This window comes from Ammodytes marinus, assembly GCF_949987685.1.
Source record: "Ammodytes marinus genome assembly, chromosome: 20".
NCBI lineage: Eukaryota > Metazoa > Chordata > Actinopteri > Uranoscopiformes > Ammodytidae > Ammodytes > Ammodytes marinus.
Window position 1 is genome coordinate 23,605,111 of NC_137224.1, and position 19,130 is coordinate 23,624,240.

The 19,130-nt window shown below is 42.4% G+C and overlaps 1 protein-coding gene across 1 annotated transcript in view; it reads right to left on the minus strand.

The window, feature by feature from the left end:
* LOC307266900 (caveolae-associated protein 1-like) overlaps positions 1-12,916 on the minus strand; it is a 22,884-nt gene extending 9,968 nt beyond the window's left edge. Inside the window, exon 1 of the mRNA XM_080049018.1 lies at positions 12,031-12,916. Coding sequence (XP_079905144.1) covers positions 12,031-12,588 — 558 coding nt within the window. The 5' untranslated portion in view covers positions 12,589-12,916. The remainder of the gene's footprint in view (positions 1-12,030) is intronic.
* Positions 12,917-19,130: the final 6,214 nt, after the last annotated feature.

Genomic DNA, 19,130 nt, shown 5'->3' on the forward strand with positions numbered 1-19,130 from the left:
TTGGTGTAAAATCACCTCTGCCAATAATCTGAATGATCCTCCTGAGCGGAGAATTACAAATATTAATATTACATTTTGTACATTGAGCGGGTAAGTCTTATGGAGGAATCCATGTTGGAAGCGTCATGGTTGGAATGTCATCTGGTGCATTGTTTCAAATCTAGAATTGTTCTTGTCCTTGAATGCCACTGTAGCTTCTGTTATTATTCGAAAGGGGTGGGGTTACCCAGGGAGCGTTGCATTCTAGAACTTTCACCACTAGATCCCAATATATAATTATACAGATATTACACACTGCACCTTTAAATGACATCTAAACCTCTGTGGCACACTATGAGCTTAGGTGTACATTGATGGCTTGATACTGTTTTCTGACTGATGCCCATCTTAGCCAGCTCCTACATACGCTAGGTTTCGGGGAGATAGATGTACGCATTACTAGTCACGGGACTTTGTGTGTTCTGTGAGTATTTCTCATGTGAGCGCCATGGGAAAGAGTGTGACGGTCACACACAACATATAAAAAACTCTGGGGAGAAAGAACTCCCTGCACTCCTCCTGTTTTCCATTCCTCCTCTCTCATCACAGAGACACAGAGAGAGAGAGAGAGAGAGAGAGAGAGAGAGAGAGAGAGAGAGAGAGAGAGAGAGAGAGAGAGAGAAAGAGATTTCTATATAAAGTGATGGCATGCTGCAGGTCCCTGAGGGGTTTAAGAGAGGGATGAGTCACTAAGGCCTGTTGTTGCACTGGAGCACAGCGGATACCTTCTTTTTCTTCATCTTTCTTTTCTCTTTTTTCTTTCTTTCTTTCTTTCTTTTTGTCTCTCTGTTGTTTACTCCTTCCATTGTGGCTTCATCCCTCCACCCCATTCTTTCTCTCTCTCTCTCTCTCTCTCTCTCTCTGTCTCTCTCTCTCTCCCTTGCTTTCCAGTCAGTGGTGTGGGAGAGTTCGACTACATTCTCAAAACACATTCTCAGGAATGAGACAGAGCAGCGTCACGGCGTCTCCATAGCAACCAAACAAATCTTCCTTTGCCATAAAGAGAAAGAGAGGAGAGGGCAGGCTGACTTTACTTCAGTGGTGTTACTGTGAAAAGCACATAGCCTTGTTAGCATAGGTCTTCAAACACTGCTGTATTAGCACACACTGCAGCAAGCATATGAACTTCACCTCCACTGACCACTCTTTGTCTATTTATTGTCTCTTTTTGTAATGTAACATTGCCGTTCTTGGGATCAATAAAGTTGTCTCATTTAATCTAATCTATAACCCCTGTGCAGGCACCTTCTATTTGCAGTGTGTGGCAATAGGCCTACACTACTCTTGAAACTAACCCTGCGTTCCAATACCCATACCTCCCTACTATTTAGTATGCCAGAAAAAGATTAAGGGTGTCCCAATACATGCACATCAATTGTATTATGTTGAAAATACATAAATGCCTCACTAATTCCAATAGCATTTTAGAGTATTTCTCAACATAATGAAAAAAAAAACTTCCTATCTGATTTTATTTCTCTCCTGTGACCCTAACATTCTTCTGTACTTTAGTATGTAGTGTAGTGAAAAGAAAAAGTATGTGATTTAGAACACAATATTTCCGACAGTGCTTAAAGGCAGCACAACATGATTCTTTGTAGGGATATGGATCTTCGGACCACAACACTTTGTGTAAACTCCTCTTTTCTATTTCAAAATAGGAGCTTTGTGGGGATACACACATGAATCTAGCATGAATAAGGATCTCTTGAACTGTTTCCAAGGCTGCAGACACGCGTGTGTGAGGCAGCTCTCTGTTTTCACTCTCCCTCCCCTCAGCTCCCTCACTGCAAGACTCAGCCTGCCACTGTGGACCATCACTGGAGGATGTTTTCACCGCTATTCTGATCGTGTGCTTTCATGTAAGAGGAACACAGAAATGCAAAAACAAAGGTGCAAAGGTGCGAATGCACACACACACACACACACACACACACACACACACACACACACACACACACACACACACACACCTTTGTGGTGAGTCAGTACTGAACCATATCATTCATAATTCCCCCTGTAAGTGAGAATCATCTGTAAGGATACTATGAGCCATTCCAGTGCATAAACGTTATGCCAATACACAGAATAAGCCTATACCATTTAGAATTCTCAGATACTAAAAAAGCATTGTCAGAGTGTGTGCAGCTTAGCAGCCCTGGGTCTGTGTACAGTTCCCCATGCTTGACTAACAGGGACTTGGACAGCGAGGGCCGACAGTGGTTGTTACCATAGCTACCCCGTGTTACTTTTTCCAATAACAATGGAGGAGATTGGTGTGTATGGAGAGATTTATGGAGCTGCAGAAGAAGTATAGCTTGGTCCTCTTCTGTTTGTGCCTCTCTTTCCTTTTAAAATGTGTCCTCCCTTTCAGGCTTATAGGAATGTAAGGCTATACTGAGGGGGCATAGTCATTTAACATGTGAGGCCATGCAGTTGTGAAACTATTCTATTTCTACCAGGTCTGTTCTGAAAAGCATCATATGTAGTAAGATCATCATTTAATGATTTTCTATCACATACAATCTTTTTTTAAACAAAAGTACATTGAATGAAACAGGCCAGTTTGGGATGAATGCTTCCTGTTCTCTTAAACATGTCAGACACATTAGAAATGTCATCATAGAACTAGATGATGTGGTGACTCATCACAAACGTTCTATTGTTCGGGGCCCATAATTTAACTATAGCCATCAGAGGGTTTCAAATTGGAATCATATGACAGGGGGGGGGGGGTTGTATGAGGAAACAAACTAATATTTTTCAAAACCACGTCTTTTGACTGTGAGTCATCCACATCTGACTCATGTGGAAAGGCTTTTAATAGGAAAACAAGTGATTTGGGGGAGATGGGTCCAGAGGAAGATTTCTTTATTGATATTTAAGCTGATCTTTTAAGCATCTCCCACAGCGGAACAGCCCAGCTTTAAACAAGCCATTGAACATGCAATGGGACGTAGTCTTTTACTGTCTACAAGTCTTACCCTTCGTTCCAAATCAAATCAAAAATCTAATTCTATACATACTACTACTAGTTGGCATGCAGTATGCCACAATTAGGACATACTTTTAATTATTTATTTCATCATAACATGGTGCCTTGATCTTGCCTCTGCTTGTACATCCGTTGCATGTTTTCATTTGTAGGCTGCGTGGATGTGATGTCACTTCCGGTTACCACTGGATTGTGGTTCAGAATCGCCAAAATAGTATGCTGATTTCAACACTTAAAAATCTCCATCGGATGTAGTAAGCATCCGGGTATTTTTTAAGCATGCTAAATCCGACCACAAGAGTTGGGTAATCCTAAATATGTTTTCTACCAAATGGCAGAGAGAATGGGTGTTGGAGCACAGGGCTATTTTAATGAGTGATTACTGTGCCATCCAGGGCTCAATGTCTTTGCATTGAGTGAGAGAAGAATCAAAGTACAGTAGAGGAGCTCAAAGCACAAGGCTCAGGGTCATAAGGAGACTATTGCTGACATATCATTGCCAGCACTCACTCCTTATTCAAACACATACTGTGATCCCAAATGAAAGAGAGGGGAAAAGTGGAAAAAAAAGTGAATTTGAGCAGGCAGCTGGGGGCATGGCCGGAGCGTGCCTGAGCACGTTGCAGCATTACCATACATGGAAAATCAGGATTGATCTACGTGGATAAATCCCGGAAATTTGAACAAGTGAATCGCGACCGGCTGCCCTAGTGTTTAGCGCTCTGCACAGCCACCCCAGACGGTCAGCAGGGAATACGTCTTAATGCATGTAAGTCATTACTTGACCCTTTAGTATGGTTAAACATGACTATAAATCATTATAACAACGTTTATAGGTCATATGAGTTGAAAAAGCAGAATAGGTGCTCTTTAATCAGCACCATTGTGTTGAACATGCACATTAAAGGTGGAGTCAGTGATTCTGGAGAAAGCTTGGTGTCAAAATTACTTTTAGTCAAAATCAGTGAATATCTCCTTACAATCTGGCATGTTGCTAGCTAAGGTTTGCCTTTTGTTTATATGCCCTTTGTTTGCATGCCCGTTTACAGAGCCTAGGCTGTGTATTATTAACACTGGATATGTTGTTGTTTTGCAGGAGCAAATTATGGGGAGATATTAACAGATTTTGACAAAAAGTGTTTTTGACAACAAGCGGCGTTCTCCAGAATCACTGACTCCACCTTTAATCAAACCAGCTGCATGTTGTGGCCTGAATGTCAGCACCTCTTGACCAGGCCCTGCTTTGGATTCCTTTCAAAAAACCAAACAGGAACACAATCTCCTAGCAGGCTTTTCCTCCTCACAATCAAACAACTATGTGATAGTTCCTATTTTTAGATGGCTCTCTTTTCTTCTGGTTCTCAGCCTACAGAAGTAAAGTCCTCCTCTCTCTCTCTACATCTCCTTTATCCCCTCTTTCTCTCTGTGCCTTCCAAACCGTTTTGTCAACAGGCTCTCATCCGTGTCCTGCCCATGTTGCCTGACATGACCCCCCCCCCTCCCCCCTCTCTACCTACTGTACCAAGCCAAAAAACACTCCACCAAAAAGCCCTGCTCCCCTCTCTGAAACAATGTTACACACAATCTGGCCCCGTAAACCCAGCTGGGACCATTTCTGCCTCACATGTCCATATATGGAGCTTGGACCTGTGTGAGGAGAATGGGTTTCACTCTTGATTAATGTACATTGCAGAAACATTACTGATCCTTCCCAGGCTGTCGGCTTTAAAAGGTTTACTTTACATCTTTTAAGGGCAAATGTTCAGAATACTTCTTATGTGAATCACGTTGGATGAAGCTGTGATAAAAAAGCAATGATAGAAAAAAGATAAGTGCAATTAGACTGATGGGAATGTAGTAGGCAGCAGGTGTGTCTGGATGAGCTGAGTGTCTTCTGACAGATTGTTTGGACAATGTTCTTTTCCACAGGCCAAGATCCTGCTTCTTCTGAAGGTCAGAGGGAGAAAGAGAGAAGTTGACTGCTCTCTCACTGCTGCAAACTGTACAGCATGTCTCTCATGGAGTACTGTATTCTATCCATGTAGAAGATTTAAATACAATTGGATGGTTGGACAATTGAATACATAACCTCCTCTAGGTCTTATTATCCTTCAAACGTATGCCCTATACCAACACTTTATATTTTGGTTTAAAGTTGCTTGTCAAACTTTCCCAAAGTTTTTAATCTATATGAAAAAATTAAGACCAGAAAAAAGTAGTATAATAGGATCTCTTTAACGTTAATAACCAGTTGAACTTCACTTGGCTTCTGTGAGTGGATCTCTAGATTGCGCCAATTTCATTAAAAACAAGTTGATCAAGGAGATAAATGTTGTTGTTTTAAAATCTGGTATGGTTTTTTTAAGGAGTGGTGATAAGATTTTAAGAAGTGGTAATAATTCTATTTCTAAGTCCTGTAGAAACAAAAAATTCCTCCGGCTCATTCCTGGCTCAAACCATTGGAAGTAGAGTGAATCCCCTCTCCGTAGAATACTAAATGATAATTCTTTGCTGTAGGTTTGCAGATTGGAATACCAACTCCAGGTAGTCATGTTTGGAAATATATATGCAGCATTTCATTGACATGATGCATCACATGAACATGCTGATCAGAATGACATGTGTTTGACCTTGGTAAGAGGACATGACCCGTCAACAGGACTGATCTAATCAACTTCAAAATAAATAACCAAAAAGTGAAAAAAGTGAAGGAGTGTGGATGGTTTGTGTGTGTGTGTGTGTGTGTGTGTGTGTGTGTGTGTGTGTGTGTGGGGCGGGCGGGGCGGGGTGGGGTGCAGCCAGTTACTCTGGTGGGTGGAGGAGCCTGGCTGTGACTGGTTCCATATGAGGAGGAGGAGAGCTGGGGGATGCCTGTGCTATGAATCAGCTGTCTAAATATGGTCCCTGCTCTGCCTTGCAACACACCCATCCACTCCCTGCCTGTACAAAGTGGATGGACATTCTCCTTTTTTCTTTTTTCCACTTGATCTCTTTGCTCTGACTCTCCCATGTAATAATATTCCACCCTCATATTATCATATCATAACCTTCAGTCATGCAGCAAGTCTTCAGGTCAGGTCAGAGGTAAAAGTCTTCCTAGCTATAAAAAAAATGGAAAAGCACTGGAAAAAAGCCTGCCAACAGCCACAGTGGCGAAGTGGGCAGGGAGGTCCCCTCTGGAGTGCAGGGTCGGAGGTTCGATCCCCCGCCTACCCGCCACATGTCGAAGTGTCCTTGGGCAAGACATTGAACCCTGAATCACTCCAGATAGTTAGCTTTCACCCTGCGCGGTAGCTGCTGCTATCGGTGTATGAATGTGTGAGGGATTGGGTGAATGTGTACAAAACAATGTAAAGAGCTTTGAGTCTGTGAAAAACCAGGGAAAAGTGTTATATAAGTGTATCCATTTACCACAAGATGCAATCACCATGGATACGGCGGACACATTTTCAGAAGACATTCACAGTGTTGCACTTGGTCGTATCAGAGGTTTTGAAGCATTAGACAAAGAGAGCTTGCAGGCCGAGCCAATGGCTGCGCTGGAGTGGATGAATAGATGGTCTGACGCAGGGTTTGGGGGGAGAAAGCCCACACATTGAGATGAAGATGATGCTGACCTATCCCAGCGCACGCAGAGCCACGCCCCCCCCTTAACGTTAATAACCAGTTGAACTTCACTTGGCTTCTGTGAGTGGATCTCTAGATTGCGCCAATTTCATTAAAAACAAGTTGATCAAGGAGATAAATGTTGTTGTTTTAAAATCTGGTATGGTTTTTTAAGGAGTGGTGACAAGATTTTAAGAAGTGGTAATAATTCTATTTCTAAGTCCTGTAGAAACAAAAAATTCCTCCGGCTCATTCCTGGCTCAAACCATTGGAAGTAGAGTGAATCCCCTCTCTGTCCAAATCCCTCAGTAGATCTGAGGGAAAGCAGAGATGAGGTGAGGCCTCTCAGTAGCTTTTTCCACAACAAGTCATGCCTTTAACATCACATGGATTCATCTCATTCATTGTTAATAAACTCACCATTGGATAGATTTTCTTTTATTTATTTTTTCATTTTTCTTTACCATTTACAGGTAAGTGCTGTCGGCTCTGGTACCAGGCAGAACATGACCTCAGCTGTTATCAGGGAGTTGAACTCAGATGTTGAGGGAGTGAGGATGAGGATAAGTGGACATTCAAACATCTCACACACACATTCCCACCGGAGGACAGCTGTTGATGCTAACAGGGAGACAGTATCGCCCAACTGATGTGCTGACAGAGCTGCCACTGATTAGTTTCCACACACACATCATACAGTAGCCCGAACCAGTCCAGCATTCCAGTGGCATTATGGGGGATTGTTTGCCTGCTGACATTAACCACTATGGTGCGCACTTGACTGATATCACAGTACAACTCAATTGTTCCCAAAAAGAAATCAAGATTAACAAAGACCTATAGTTTTCAGCAGTTGAAGCCTGGGTAACACTTTAGAATAATTAATCAACTGTTAGTTAATGCTTAGTAAATGCTTAACTTATCATTAAATAACAGTTAAAGACTGCTTAGTTAATGCTTGATGCCTTCTCACTAGTAAAGTGGGCCAAGTGGGGAGAGGAGCACATATTGGTGAGTGGACAGACGGTTGGCTATAAAGCAGAGATTAAAGGCCGCATGTTGGCTCCAAAGCCCCCGTGCTGGGTCCTCCCAGTGTGAGCTTATTATCATATCATAGGGCAGGGCCTTTCCCTCCAAAGGGCACCAACAGCACACGTAGAAATGAATCAAGGATGTCCAGATGTAAGCTCTGCATTTCCCACCTCACACAGATTGAAAAGTGAAAAGCATTCTGGAACACTATCTGGAGTCAATCCAGAAAACAGTGTATATCTGTTTGATATGTGACACAAACCTAGCCTGGAAATCCAGACCTGCCACCAGGCGCTGGCAAATTAAATGTGCTGCGCCTGTTGGTCTGGACACTCTCCATTGAAGCTCATTAAATATGTCAAGAAATCCTGAGCTACCAATCAAATTGTTATTAATGATATGGGCGGGCCAGAGCCATTTGTATGGTGCTCTGGGGCGGACGTAACCGGATGACAACAGCGCACCGCCAAAGCCGTGATAGTAAACAGAGATGGCTGTGGGTAGCCTATGTTGTTCGAGTTTGAGACGGCTTTCGCCTAGACTCTTTGCGATTTGGAAGATGGCACTCAACTCTTTCATTAGCAAGTAAGAGGAATGTTCTGTTTTGGCGGCTGACCACGGCAAAAGTTTAATTTAACAGTTAATCCCGCTTTTTGCTAAACGAACAGGGCTTAATACGTCACCTTGTTCATTGCTCTCATTGGTTGTAGTGCTATCCAATTGTGTGCGGTGGCATTTGAAATGCACGAGTAGGAGCCGCCCCTTGAGTCAGAAAGGTCTATTGGTCGTGGCCAGACCCTCTATCGTTCTAGATATGGGTCTGGATTTCCAGGCTATAAAGCTAGTAGATCACAGAGAAAACTGATGAGAATATATTTCAGCATAATGGTCTGTAGTGACATTAAGACTCAGCAGAAAGTGACTATTTATACTGTGTATGACTTTATTGTATTTTTAACCAAGTTAAAAAGACACACCCCATTGACAACTCTTGGTTCCAGTTGCTGCACAGTCATCTCTTGGTATGAGGAAAGAACATGTTCCTAATGGGCATATATTTAAGTACAATTTTAATGTTTTTTTTATTGACTTTACTTGAGTACATCCAACCTTTTACTTGTCTGTGTACCTTCCCTTTGTCATGTTGGCGTGACGACCACGTTGGCTTTTCAGTCTAGTAAAGGTTTTAAGGGAACTGAACTGACTTCAAACCTTCCTTTGCATTTCTCTTCTTAATGTTCTGATATGCAGTATATACTATATACCCATACACATCCATACTCTAATAATATCTGTGATACAATAACATTGGCTGATAATATTGCCTTGGTTTGGTTCCAATTCTGTGCATGTAATCAAACATTTTAACAGATGCATTATAGCACTAAGTGCGTGGCCTTTTTTTGTTTAGTCTTTTCATTATGTTATCTGTACAGAAGCATACTAAATACATACTGCAGATGTCTGTGTACTTCCAGTTATTGTTGTATGCTTAAGTGACCTCAGTGTGGTTGTGAGTTAAGAGTGGACACAGTTGCAATGACTCTAACAAATGCTGTGTGTCAATTCCAGCTATTCACAGGGAGTGTTGCAGTTGCTCTCTCCAGCTAATTTAGAAAGAATCCCCCCCCCCCCCCCCCGGAGCACGGAACATTGAAAACAGAACAACACGTTGCATGCAGTTTGCCTCTTTTTTTTAATGAAGATGAATCTGAGGTTATGTCATAGTTGGCGACCCCTAAACAAAAGCCAGTGTTTTGAGTTAGTGAGGGAGCAAGGGAGAGATAGGCATTTCAGGGGGAGTTTCTCTTGCCACAGGGCCCATCATGGAGCTAGTTGGCTAACACTAGAGAAAATCCCAACCCACTTTGCAGTTTCCCCTGTGTGGTATTTCAAGTGGATTGTACTGGAAGCTTTGCAACCCTTTGGCGTATAGAGTTTATTAGGTACTAATTCAATAGTTGATTTATGATCCTTACAGATTGAGAAACAGCTCCGTCATTGGATTCCTTGTTGGGATCAGATTTTTTATGTTGTTTAGCTTTTTTTTTGCTGAGCGCTCTGCCCTGCTCATCTGTGGATGATTACATATAAAAGTCTAGTGCTGGTATGCCAGGGGACAAGGAAGCCAAATAAAGCGTGGTAGAAAAAAGCATAAATGCACAACAATCCACAGTCATCAGCACCTAAGATGGCGCTGTGATTTGACTTTTGCCGTTGGGATAGAGAGACTGAGAGAATGTGAGCCACGCTGTCTGAGTCAGGGGTGGAAACTCTGAATGTTCTCGCGCCACTGTGCAACAAGGCTGCTAGCTATTACACATCACACTGCCGCCGCGCAGCCAGGCTAAAAAAAGAAGCAGCTAGGGCTCCCCTCAGCTCCCCTCTCTCTCTGTCTCTCTCTCTCTCTCTCTCTGTCTCTGTCTCTCTTTCTCTCTCTCTCTCTCTCTCTCTCTCTCTCTCTCTCTCTCTTTCTCTCTCTTTCTTTCTCTCTTTCTCTTTCTCTCTCTCTCTCTATCTCTCTCTCTCTCAATTACATTTTTAAAAAGGGCTTTATTGGCATGAAAGTTTTAAAAAACAATATTGCCAAAGCAAAGCATCAAATATATTTCAATAAGTCCAAATATTCAAACAATACACAATATGAATGATCTCTCTCTCTCTCTCTCTCTCTGTCTTTTTCAAAGGAAACATCTGCCCCTTCACATCTGACCAGGCCTCCCTCCTCTCTGCTTCCACTGCCCAGCTCTTAAAACAGGACCTTGAGCGTGCTTGTGGTATTTTCCATCTTTGTTTAAAAAAAGGGAGTGAAATTGTACTTTGCAAATGGATTCCATATGACTCGGGCAGCCAGAGAGCATGGCTGACACGTGAAGGCTTGTGTTCTTTAGTCTTATACATAATGTGCTATGGAAGGGGAGAGATGTGGGAGCCACATGCAGGGGATACTGAGTATTGAAACATATAGTAGGTTTGGGGTGGGGCAGGGGTGGAGTGTCCCACAACATCTGAGACGTCAACAATGGCAGACACACCCAGGATAACAGCTTCTACATGTTGTCTAGTACATCATGTTTATGCCTGGCTAACAGTATATATATATATATATACACACACACACACGTATAGCCTACAGTGTCAGTATGACAATCAAAAAGATACATAAAGATTCTGTGAACACAGGGTTAGCTTGATATTACTTGCATTAAGGTGTTTCATTATAAAAGATAATTCATCGTTGAGATGCTCACTACATGCATACTCGGAAAAATGTAGCTCATACCAAGCTGGAAAATGACTGGAAGTGGTGTTTTACGATAAACAAGTATGAGTAATGTTTCTTCTCAATGTTTCCATAGGTGTGGATGAGTATCAACAGTACTTTAGACGTGGCTGTATTGGATCATGTATTTGTTTGTTAGCATGAAATGGTGTGAAGTGGTAAAAATGAAGAAGTATACAATAACATTCTATTTCTTTAAATGATCTGTTGTGGGAAAAAGATTATTTTGTGAGTGGCATGTTTTTGGTAAGTGCAGCGCCAGTGATGAAGAGAGATAGCACACTGGGAGATAGGCTTCAACCACTCCCTGAAATCCTCCGCACCTCAGCAAATTGAGTAACTTCTTTGGCAAACCCAACGCTGTCCTGTTCCCACATACTATTAAACCACCACACTGCATCATGATATACAACATGCCATGCTGGAAAGTGATGTAGAAGTGACATATGACTTTCATTTTTACACTCCGAAAAAAATAATTGCTTTGTTCCTCTTGTGGGCCACACCCATCTCTCAACTCCAGAGGTGTCATGGACTTGACATACTAAACCTTACACATCAAACCAGGGGCACACAAAGACTGTCTATGGGGCGGGGCGATAAATGAAAAAAGGGCCACCTCGTCAATGTGAACGGGAGACCCAGGTGTGCCTTTTAACTCCAGATATTGGAGAAAATATTAGCTTTGGCTGAATTAGGTGACACATGCTCTAATGCCCACTTGATGTTGGGAAACAAACTACATTTTTGTTGCTTTGAGGTCACACCAGAGGGTCACCTGAGCTGTTCAAACGCCCCTTGTACGACCTTAGAGCGAGTCCCTATTAGCCCAACCAGTTGAAATACACTTAAAAAAGGGCACCAAGGCACTTTGAACAGAAAGGGCAGGCTGCCCCCTCTTCACCCACACCCACACATCCCACCTCCCCCCGTATACGCCACTGCATCAAAACACAACCACAGCTTGATACATGTACTTCTACACACACACACACACACACACACACACACACACACACACACACACACACACACACACACACACTCTCTCTCTCTCTCTCACACACACACCCACCTGGTAGATCATGACTTTGAAGTTGCGCCTCTTGAGCAGCTCGGCCTCGTTGTTCTCCAGCTTCTTGATCTGGCCCCCTTGCTTGTCCAGCGTGGCCCTCACCGTCTTGACGTTGACGGACACCTTGCTGACCTTCTCCATCATCTTGTTGACGCTGTTGGAGGTGGTGCTGTGGCTCTTGGCCAGCTTGGTGAGCTCTCCCTGGATGCTGGAGACGGAGCGCTCCATGTCCTGCTGCCTGGCCTCCAGCCCGCTCTGCGTCTGCTGGATCTGGTCCACTGCTCCGATGATCTTGTCCAGCAGCGTGAGCACCATCACCCCGTTGACCTGCTCCGGCTTCTCTGCTGCTCCTGCCTCCACCTCCTTGTCTTCCTCGGTGGTGTCCCCCTCTGCTGCGGCCATGTTAGACAGCTCCTTTCTGGCCGCGGTAAGGACCAGGTCCTCTTCTTCTTCTTCCTGGTCAGAGTGTGGGAGGTTGACCTCGTCGTCTGAGACCTCGGCCAGGCTGTGAGGCTCCAGCAGGGCACTCGGGAGCTCCAGGGCGTCCATGGCTGCCATGTCAGTGGATTGCTAGTGTTGTACTAAGGGCTGATCAAACTTTTACCTCACCACAGGTTTCTTCTAGATTCCTTTTTGTTTGTTTGTTCCACAGTTTGCTTTCTCACCTGCTTCTTCCTTTCTTGTCTTCCCCAGACCTTTGCTCTTTTCCCCTCCGATCTCGGTCCAGCATACATGCACTCTTTCTTTCTATCTTTCTTTCTTTCTCTCTATCTCTCTGTCTGTCTGTCTGTCTGTCAGCCCCGGTCTATTTCAAATCCCTGGAATCAGAGCAGTGTGCAAGGGGAAGCCAGGCGATGCTGAACGTTGGGATGTGAATGCCACACCAGGCAGAGAAACCCTCCAGTCAAGCTACAACCAGCAGCACACACCCCCCTGTATTTTTTCCATTGGACTCCAACTCCTCCCTCCTCCATCTCACTCACACACACACACACACACACACACACACACACACACGCGCACATACACACATACACACACACACACACACACACACACACACACACACACACACACACCGGTACGACTCCACCTACAGTTGCTAGATCCAACCCTCTCCATGATTCCCTAACACACACCCCTTTGGTCTAGCCCATGGTCCCATCAGCGTGGTTGGAATCCTCGGAGCAGAGCAGCACTGATCCGCTTGTATACAAGCTCAGGCACAGCACACACGGAGGAATGTCTGTTCCTCTTTTTCCACTGCTTTCTGCCACCTAAGCAGAGTTAATGTTCAGTTAATGGATGGCATGGCTGGATTTACTATGAATTAAAGCAACAGTGCGTAACTTGTTTTCATGTAAATAAATGTCAGTTACATTTAAACCATCACCAAAAGAGTTGGCACCAAGCCTATCAGCTCGACAAAACTCTCTCTGTATTTCTCAATATGTCAGCGTTTACAAACTGGTGTCGCCCCCCCCCCCGTCGCCCCCCCTCCCCCTCCCCCCACCTGACACTAGTGCAGGAGCTCAGACGTACAGCAGAAGGTATAACATCCGTGCGTGATCACCAAAGGCTTACCGAATGTAGATGGTGCAGACAGTGTTGTTGTAATTACTCAGAATCCCTCATGGGGTGACAGAAGTTACGCACTATAGCTTTAAAAGAAAAGATACTGGGGTAAGTTTGGGCGAAGTGAGAGTACTCTGGCCGCAGGACTTGGAATGAGATGGATTGTATATTTTGTTCTGTTATTAGAATTTTGACTTTTCAAGTCAGATAAAGACATTTGTTACTAACCTTATTACTATGTCATCTTCCTGGTCATTATCTAATACTTGATAAAACACGTCCAGAGCCACAGAAGAATACACATGTGTTTATGTAGATTCAATTGATGATGTGACACAGAATGAATGAGGACTTGTGGAGTGATGCATTAAAGGTTCAGTAAGCGGAATGGTCAGTTTAGCTAACTTCCTGTCAGTGACTGCAGTTAGCAGTCCTCTCGCTCGTCCCCACGTCATCACATTAATGCACTGCGGTCTTCAAGCAGCGAGTTATCTAGCATCATCTCAGATCCATAAGTGTGATACAAAATGATAAAAACCATCAAAACAGACATTGGGAAGGATTTTTACCTGCTCCGCCATTGTAGGCGCATACACATTCACCCATCTGTTGCTCTGGCGTGCACCGGCAGTGAGACGGGTGCTGGTTTGTAGGTTGTTCTCTCCTCAGATTGGTTATTATCAGTAGTGGGATCCCTGAAAAGTTTATTTGTCGATTACATGCAGAGCGAGTGACTGAGAGATTGTCTTTATGAAACGTGCACACTATATAAGTGATCACTGTATGAATAAAGAGTGATTTAACACTTATATTAACATAAATAAATGGTTTACTTCACCTTTGATACATGAAAGTGGCACCACATGGCTCACGGTCTTACAGTAAACTGTCTGTATGGTTGGGGATGAAATGAACTTAAGAGCGATGCAGTTAATATACACCCTGCGTTCCAAATCACTTACTTTTTCTTTTTACTACACTGCATACTAAAGCACAAAAGAGTTTTACGGCCACGGGAGAGAAAAAAAAATCAGATAAGGATGTTTTTTTCATTATGTCGAGAAATGTCAAGAATAAAGACAAATAATCCAAAATGCAATTGGAGTTAGTGTGGCATGGAGGTATTTTTGGCATACTGCAATTGACATGCATGTACTGGGACATCCTAAATTTTTCTGGCGTACTAAATAGTATAGAAGTATGGATATTGGAATGCGGGGATAGTGAGTGTGCCCAGAGACAGTCAGTCAATAGTGGGTTAGGTCATTCTAATTCAGAATCAACTGAACAGAGGGGAGCAGAGAAGACAGCCCCGGACAGAAGCAGGAGTATCAGAAGAAAGACTCCTTTTCCACCACTATTTGAACATGTTTTATACATGTTCAGCAGTACTGACTACCTCGGTTCACCATAACTCCCTGAAATAGCCTATACAGTGACTTATTTAGCCATTTAGCCTGCATTCTTGAAGTACCGTCAGATATTGCATAGTGCAAAGTGAAAGGTTTTACAATGTAGTTATTATCAACATAGCCTTTTTTCTTATTATATATACAGTAGCCAAGAGTGGAGATCTAACCACTTCAAAAAGGACATATTGTTTAAATAAGATTTTAAAGAGTCAATCTCCTATTTTGTATCCATTGAAAAGCTCCTTCCAGTTATTATCTCAGTCATATTAAATCATAGGCATTCCAGTGGCAGACTCTTCTATCTTCTGCAGAGCAAGTATACACATGAAACCCCCCCATAAACATTCTAATGCATATACAAATCATCAAAAAACCACACAGCAGCGGACTGAGGCAGTAATTATGTACATTAAAGGGAGTTCCATGGTTCCAATGTGGCTGGCTGGCAGGCTGCCAGTGTCCTGGTTTAAACCCTGCACCGCGTGGAGCTGAGCCGGGGTGAAACTTTACAGAGGCTGTTTGTGAGAGGAACATTTCTCTGGGATCTTGTTAGTAGAACTGACTCAACACTTGGCAAGCTGCGGAGAATTCCCCACATCTGCTCCAGCTTATTCTCAGGACATGTAGGAGTGGGCTTTTGGTCGCACTTTAGTTCAGGTGGTACTAATATTAAACAAGATGGCAGACGCATCTTTTGTTCATTTCATCTCATGTTAATTTGATCAGGACAGATGCTTCCACATAGAAGGGGCTTTCGTCAAAGACAAACATGTGAAACATAGCCACGTACATATTGATAACATAAAAGGCACATACTGGGGCTATTGTCAATACTTTTATAATAAGAGTGGAGTCTTTTGTTTTTCTGGTCCAGGTTCAGTGTGATTAATGGATGATAGAAGGGAGCCTCCTCCCACACACAGGGTTCTGATGGAAAAGCCCAGGTCTTCATAAACCTGTACTGTTTTCAAATCAGTTTGATTTGTATAACCCAATATCACAAATAGACATTTGCCTCAGTGGGCTTTACATTCCATACAGTATGACACCCTGCCCTTACGCCCTTAGCTCGGCTGAGAATAAACTCCCAGTAAAAAAACCTTGATCGGGATGAAACAAAATTGGGAAACCTCAGAGAATGTTGACAGAGTAAGGGATCCCTCTCCCAGGACAGACATACTGCAATAGATGTCATAAGTAGACAGAAGAAAAAAAAACCTGGCTCATCTTTTGCTACAACACAACACCATCCAGCAAGGCTCTGCAGTGGCCACTTAATTTGTGATGATAATCCCGTATTTCCATGGGTTAGCTGGATATTGTTGCAACATAAAATGGCTTCCCAGAGATGTTCAAAGCTTTCTGCATAACTGTATAAAACTTTATGCAGTATTTTGCTGTCTGATTTATCTACAAACACACACATGTTTTAACATAGGTCTGTTTTGGTTGGAACTCCCACTTGAGTGTTTAAAGGTGAAGTCAGCCATTCTGGAGGATGAATCATTTTTTTTGTTCATATCAGAGAATATCTCCTCATGATACAATACCTGTCTGTGTGTGCGCTGAGAAAGTAACACTTTAAGATAATGTTCATTTATCCACAAGTCAAATATAAGTCATTAGATACTGATGCACAAATAATTTACAAAACTTTAATATATATTGGTAGATGATTAATAAGTGTTATGTTAATTTATTACAAATGTGTTGGAAGTCATCTATAAAGCTTTAAGTAAATGATGAAATGCTCATTAACAAATCAATGGTAAATTATTAATAAGTTTACAAACCTTTCTGCATCCCCCTAATCTAAAGTGTAAACCATTCATCAGGTACAAACGTGTAGATGTCCTCGACTAAATATGTAGGGGAGAACGGGGTAAGTAGGCACACTTTTTACTCTAGTGAGAATTGCTCATCACCAAAACATCTGTCAATAGCCATTCCTACATTAAATTGAAGCTTAAGGTGTTGGCTAGAAATGTGTGTCTCTCTTTTTTTCCAACTTATTGTAATGAAGAAGTAATTTACCATCAAAGACACTCTGACACATTGTGACAACCAACCCCATCAAGGGGTCGGTTGTCACACACTATGGGGTTGTTTGTCACAATGTTATCTTAATGGGAAAAATCTTAAAAAGAAGGCAAGGAGGCAGAACCAAATTTGAATGTTTAATTGCATTGTCAAGTTGACAAATAGGCCTACATAACGTTCTGTAGCCTTGGCAGCTGGTCTAGTTTGGGATGCACTGGGTTGTTTTGATTTTGTTGCCCTTTTTTCTTTTGCTTGCTAGCTGCCTTTTCCTGCTCTATTCTTTCCTTCTCTGGGGTGTCAGTGAGGATACAGCTTGACAATTTATTTCGTTATTGGGTTCCTTTTCTGGCTGCAGCCTTGAGATAACATGTGACAACCAACCCCCCAAAAAATTTGACGACCAACCCCAACTTGAATTTCTTGCTAGCATCAAGGCCAACAACCATCTGACAACTAATTAGCTTGCTAACCACAATCTAAACTATAGTTTACCCTTCACACTTTCTGAGGGTAACAAGTGTTTTGTTGTAAACCCATTGTGTAAAAGCCTAGAAGAAAAATACTGAGAAGCAAAATATTTTGAATTTGACATGAAAAACACAAAACATCCTCTCACCTGAAATGTAGCTGTCTTCCTCCAAGGAAGTCTATGTATGTGACCTCTGATCCCAATTCTGGACCTTTTTTATATCAACATTTCAGAGCTAGCGCGCTCTGGTGGCGAGATATAACGAATGTGACATCCAACCCATGTGACAAATTACCCCGTTCTCCCCTACATAGTTGAATCTGGTATAATCTTGCCTATAGTCAACTAATTGTCAAATCAAGTTTGATCCATATATTCTAATTTGCCACATTGACACATGTTTTTCCTAAACCACACATTTATGAGAGAACTGCAATAAAATGTATCCTGTGTGTAAATGTGTGCAGTGTGGATGGATGTGCCAACTAAGTCCACATATCATAGCTAGTAATGCTAACAATCCTGAACCAAACTGTCATCCAAGACAAATTGATGGATAAAAAAAAAAAAAAAAAAAAAAAAAAGAGGTAGCCTATTCGGATTGGGATTTTCAAAATCAAACCACTATGAGGAATCTATTGAGTCGTATGTCTTGGAGCCACCTGCCGTCTCACGCCCTTTCTTCTCATGTCCGCCGCCATGCACTCTCGCTTGGTGATTTTCCTCCCTATCTTTTAAACAAAGCTTATAACAGTTCAATAAGAGACACGAGGGAACCATCTCAGTATCACATATTTATTATTTTTGACTTGACTATGAAAAAGAGTGCTCTTTAGTTCAGGGTTAGGATTAGGGTTAAAATAATTATAATAAAAACCATTCAACAAGCACAAACATTTTAAATTGATTGCACCTGAGGTATGCTTTGTGTGGGAGCATGTTTATGTTCCCACAGTCTGGTTGTCCCACGGACCTATTTTCCCACATTTCTGAATTATTTTACGATATAATAGAGAATAATATGTGTGTGTGTGTGTGTGTGTGTGTGTGTGTGTGTGTGTGTGTGTGTGTGTGTGTGTGTGTGTGTGTGTGTGTGTGTGTGTCTTACTCCTATTCTAACCTATCCCTGTCTCCTTACCCTGACCACCCAGCTGTGATGTCTGAACCTAATCTCCAATTTCAGAACCATCGGGCTGTGGGAACATAGGGATGACCCCCTTTGTATTCATTTCCAACAGGATATGATAAATATCATAGTTACAATAAAAACAATTCAACAAGAACACACATTTTAAATTGATTGAATGCGAATTAGTATTGGTATTTTGACCTTATTTACTTGCCATTGTACACGCCTCTTCACTAGGCGGCATGAGATGGCAGGGCTCGAGGCGCCAGGGCTTGAGACCAAAGGCTCCGAGCTGCAGTAATAGCCTACACTCTAGAATCAATTAGCCTGTTTTTATTTTTTTGAAAGCACAATGGCATGTGATTAATAATTAAGCACTATTCCAATGCTTTCATATCATTGAAAATCGTATGGTAATTTTTTAAAAGTGCAACATATTAATCAAGTAGGCCTAAATACAGCATCCTTTTATTTT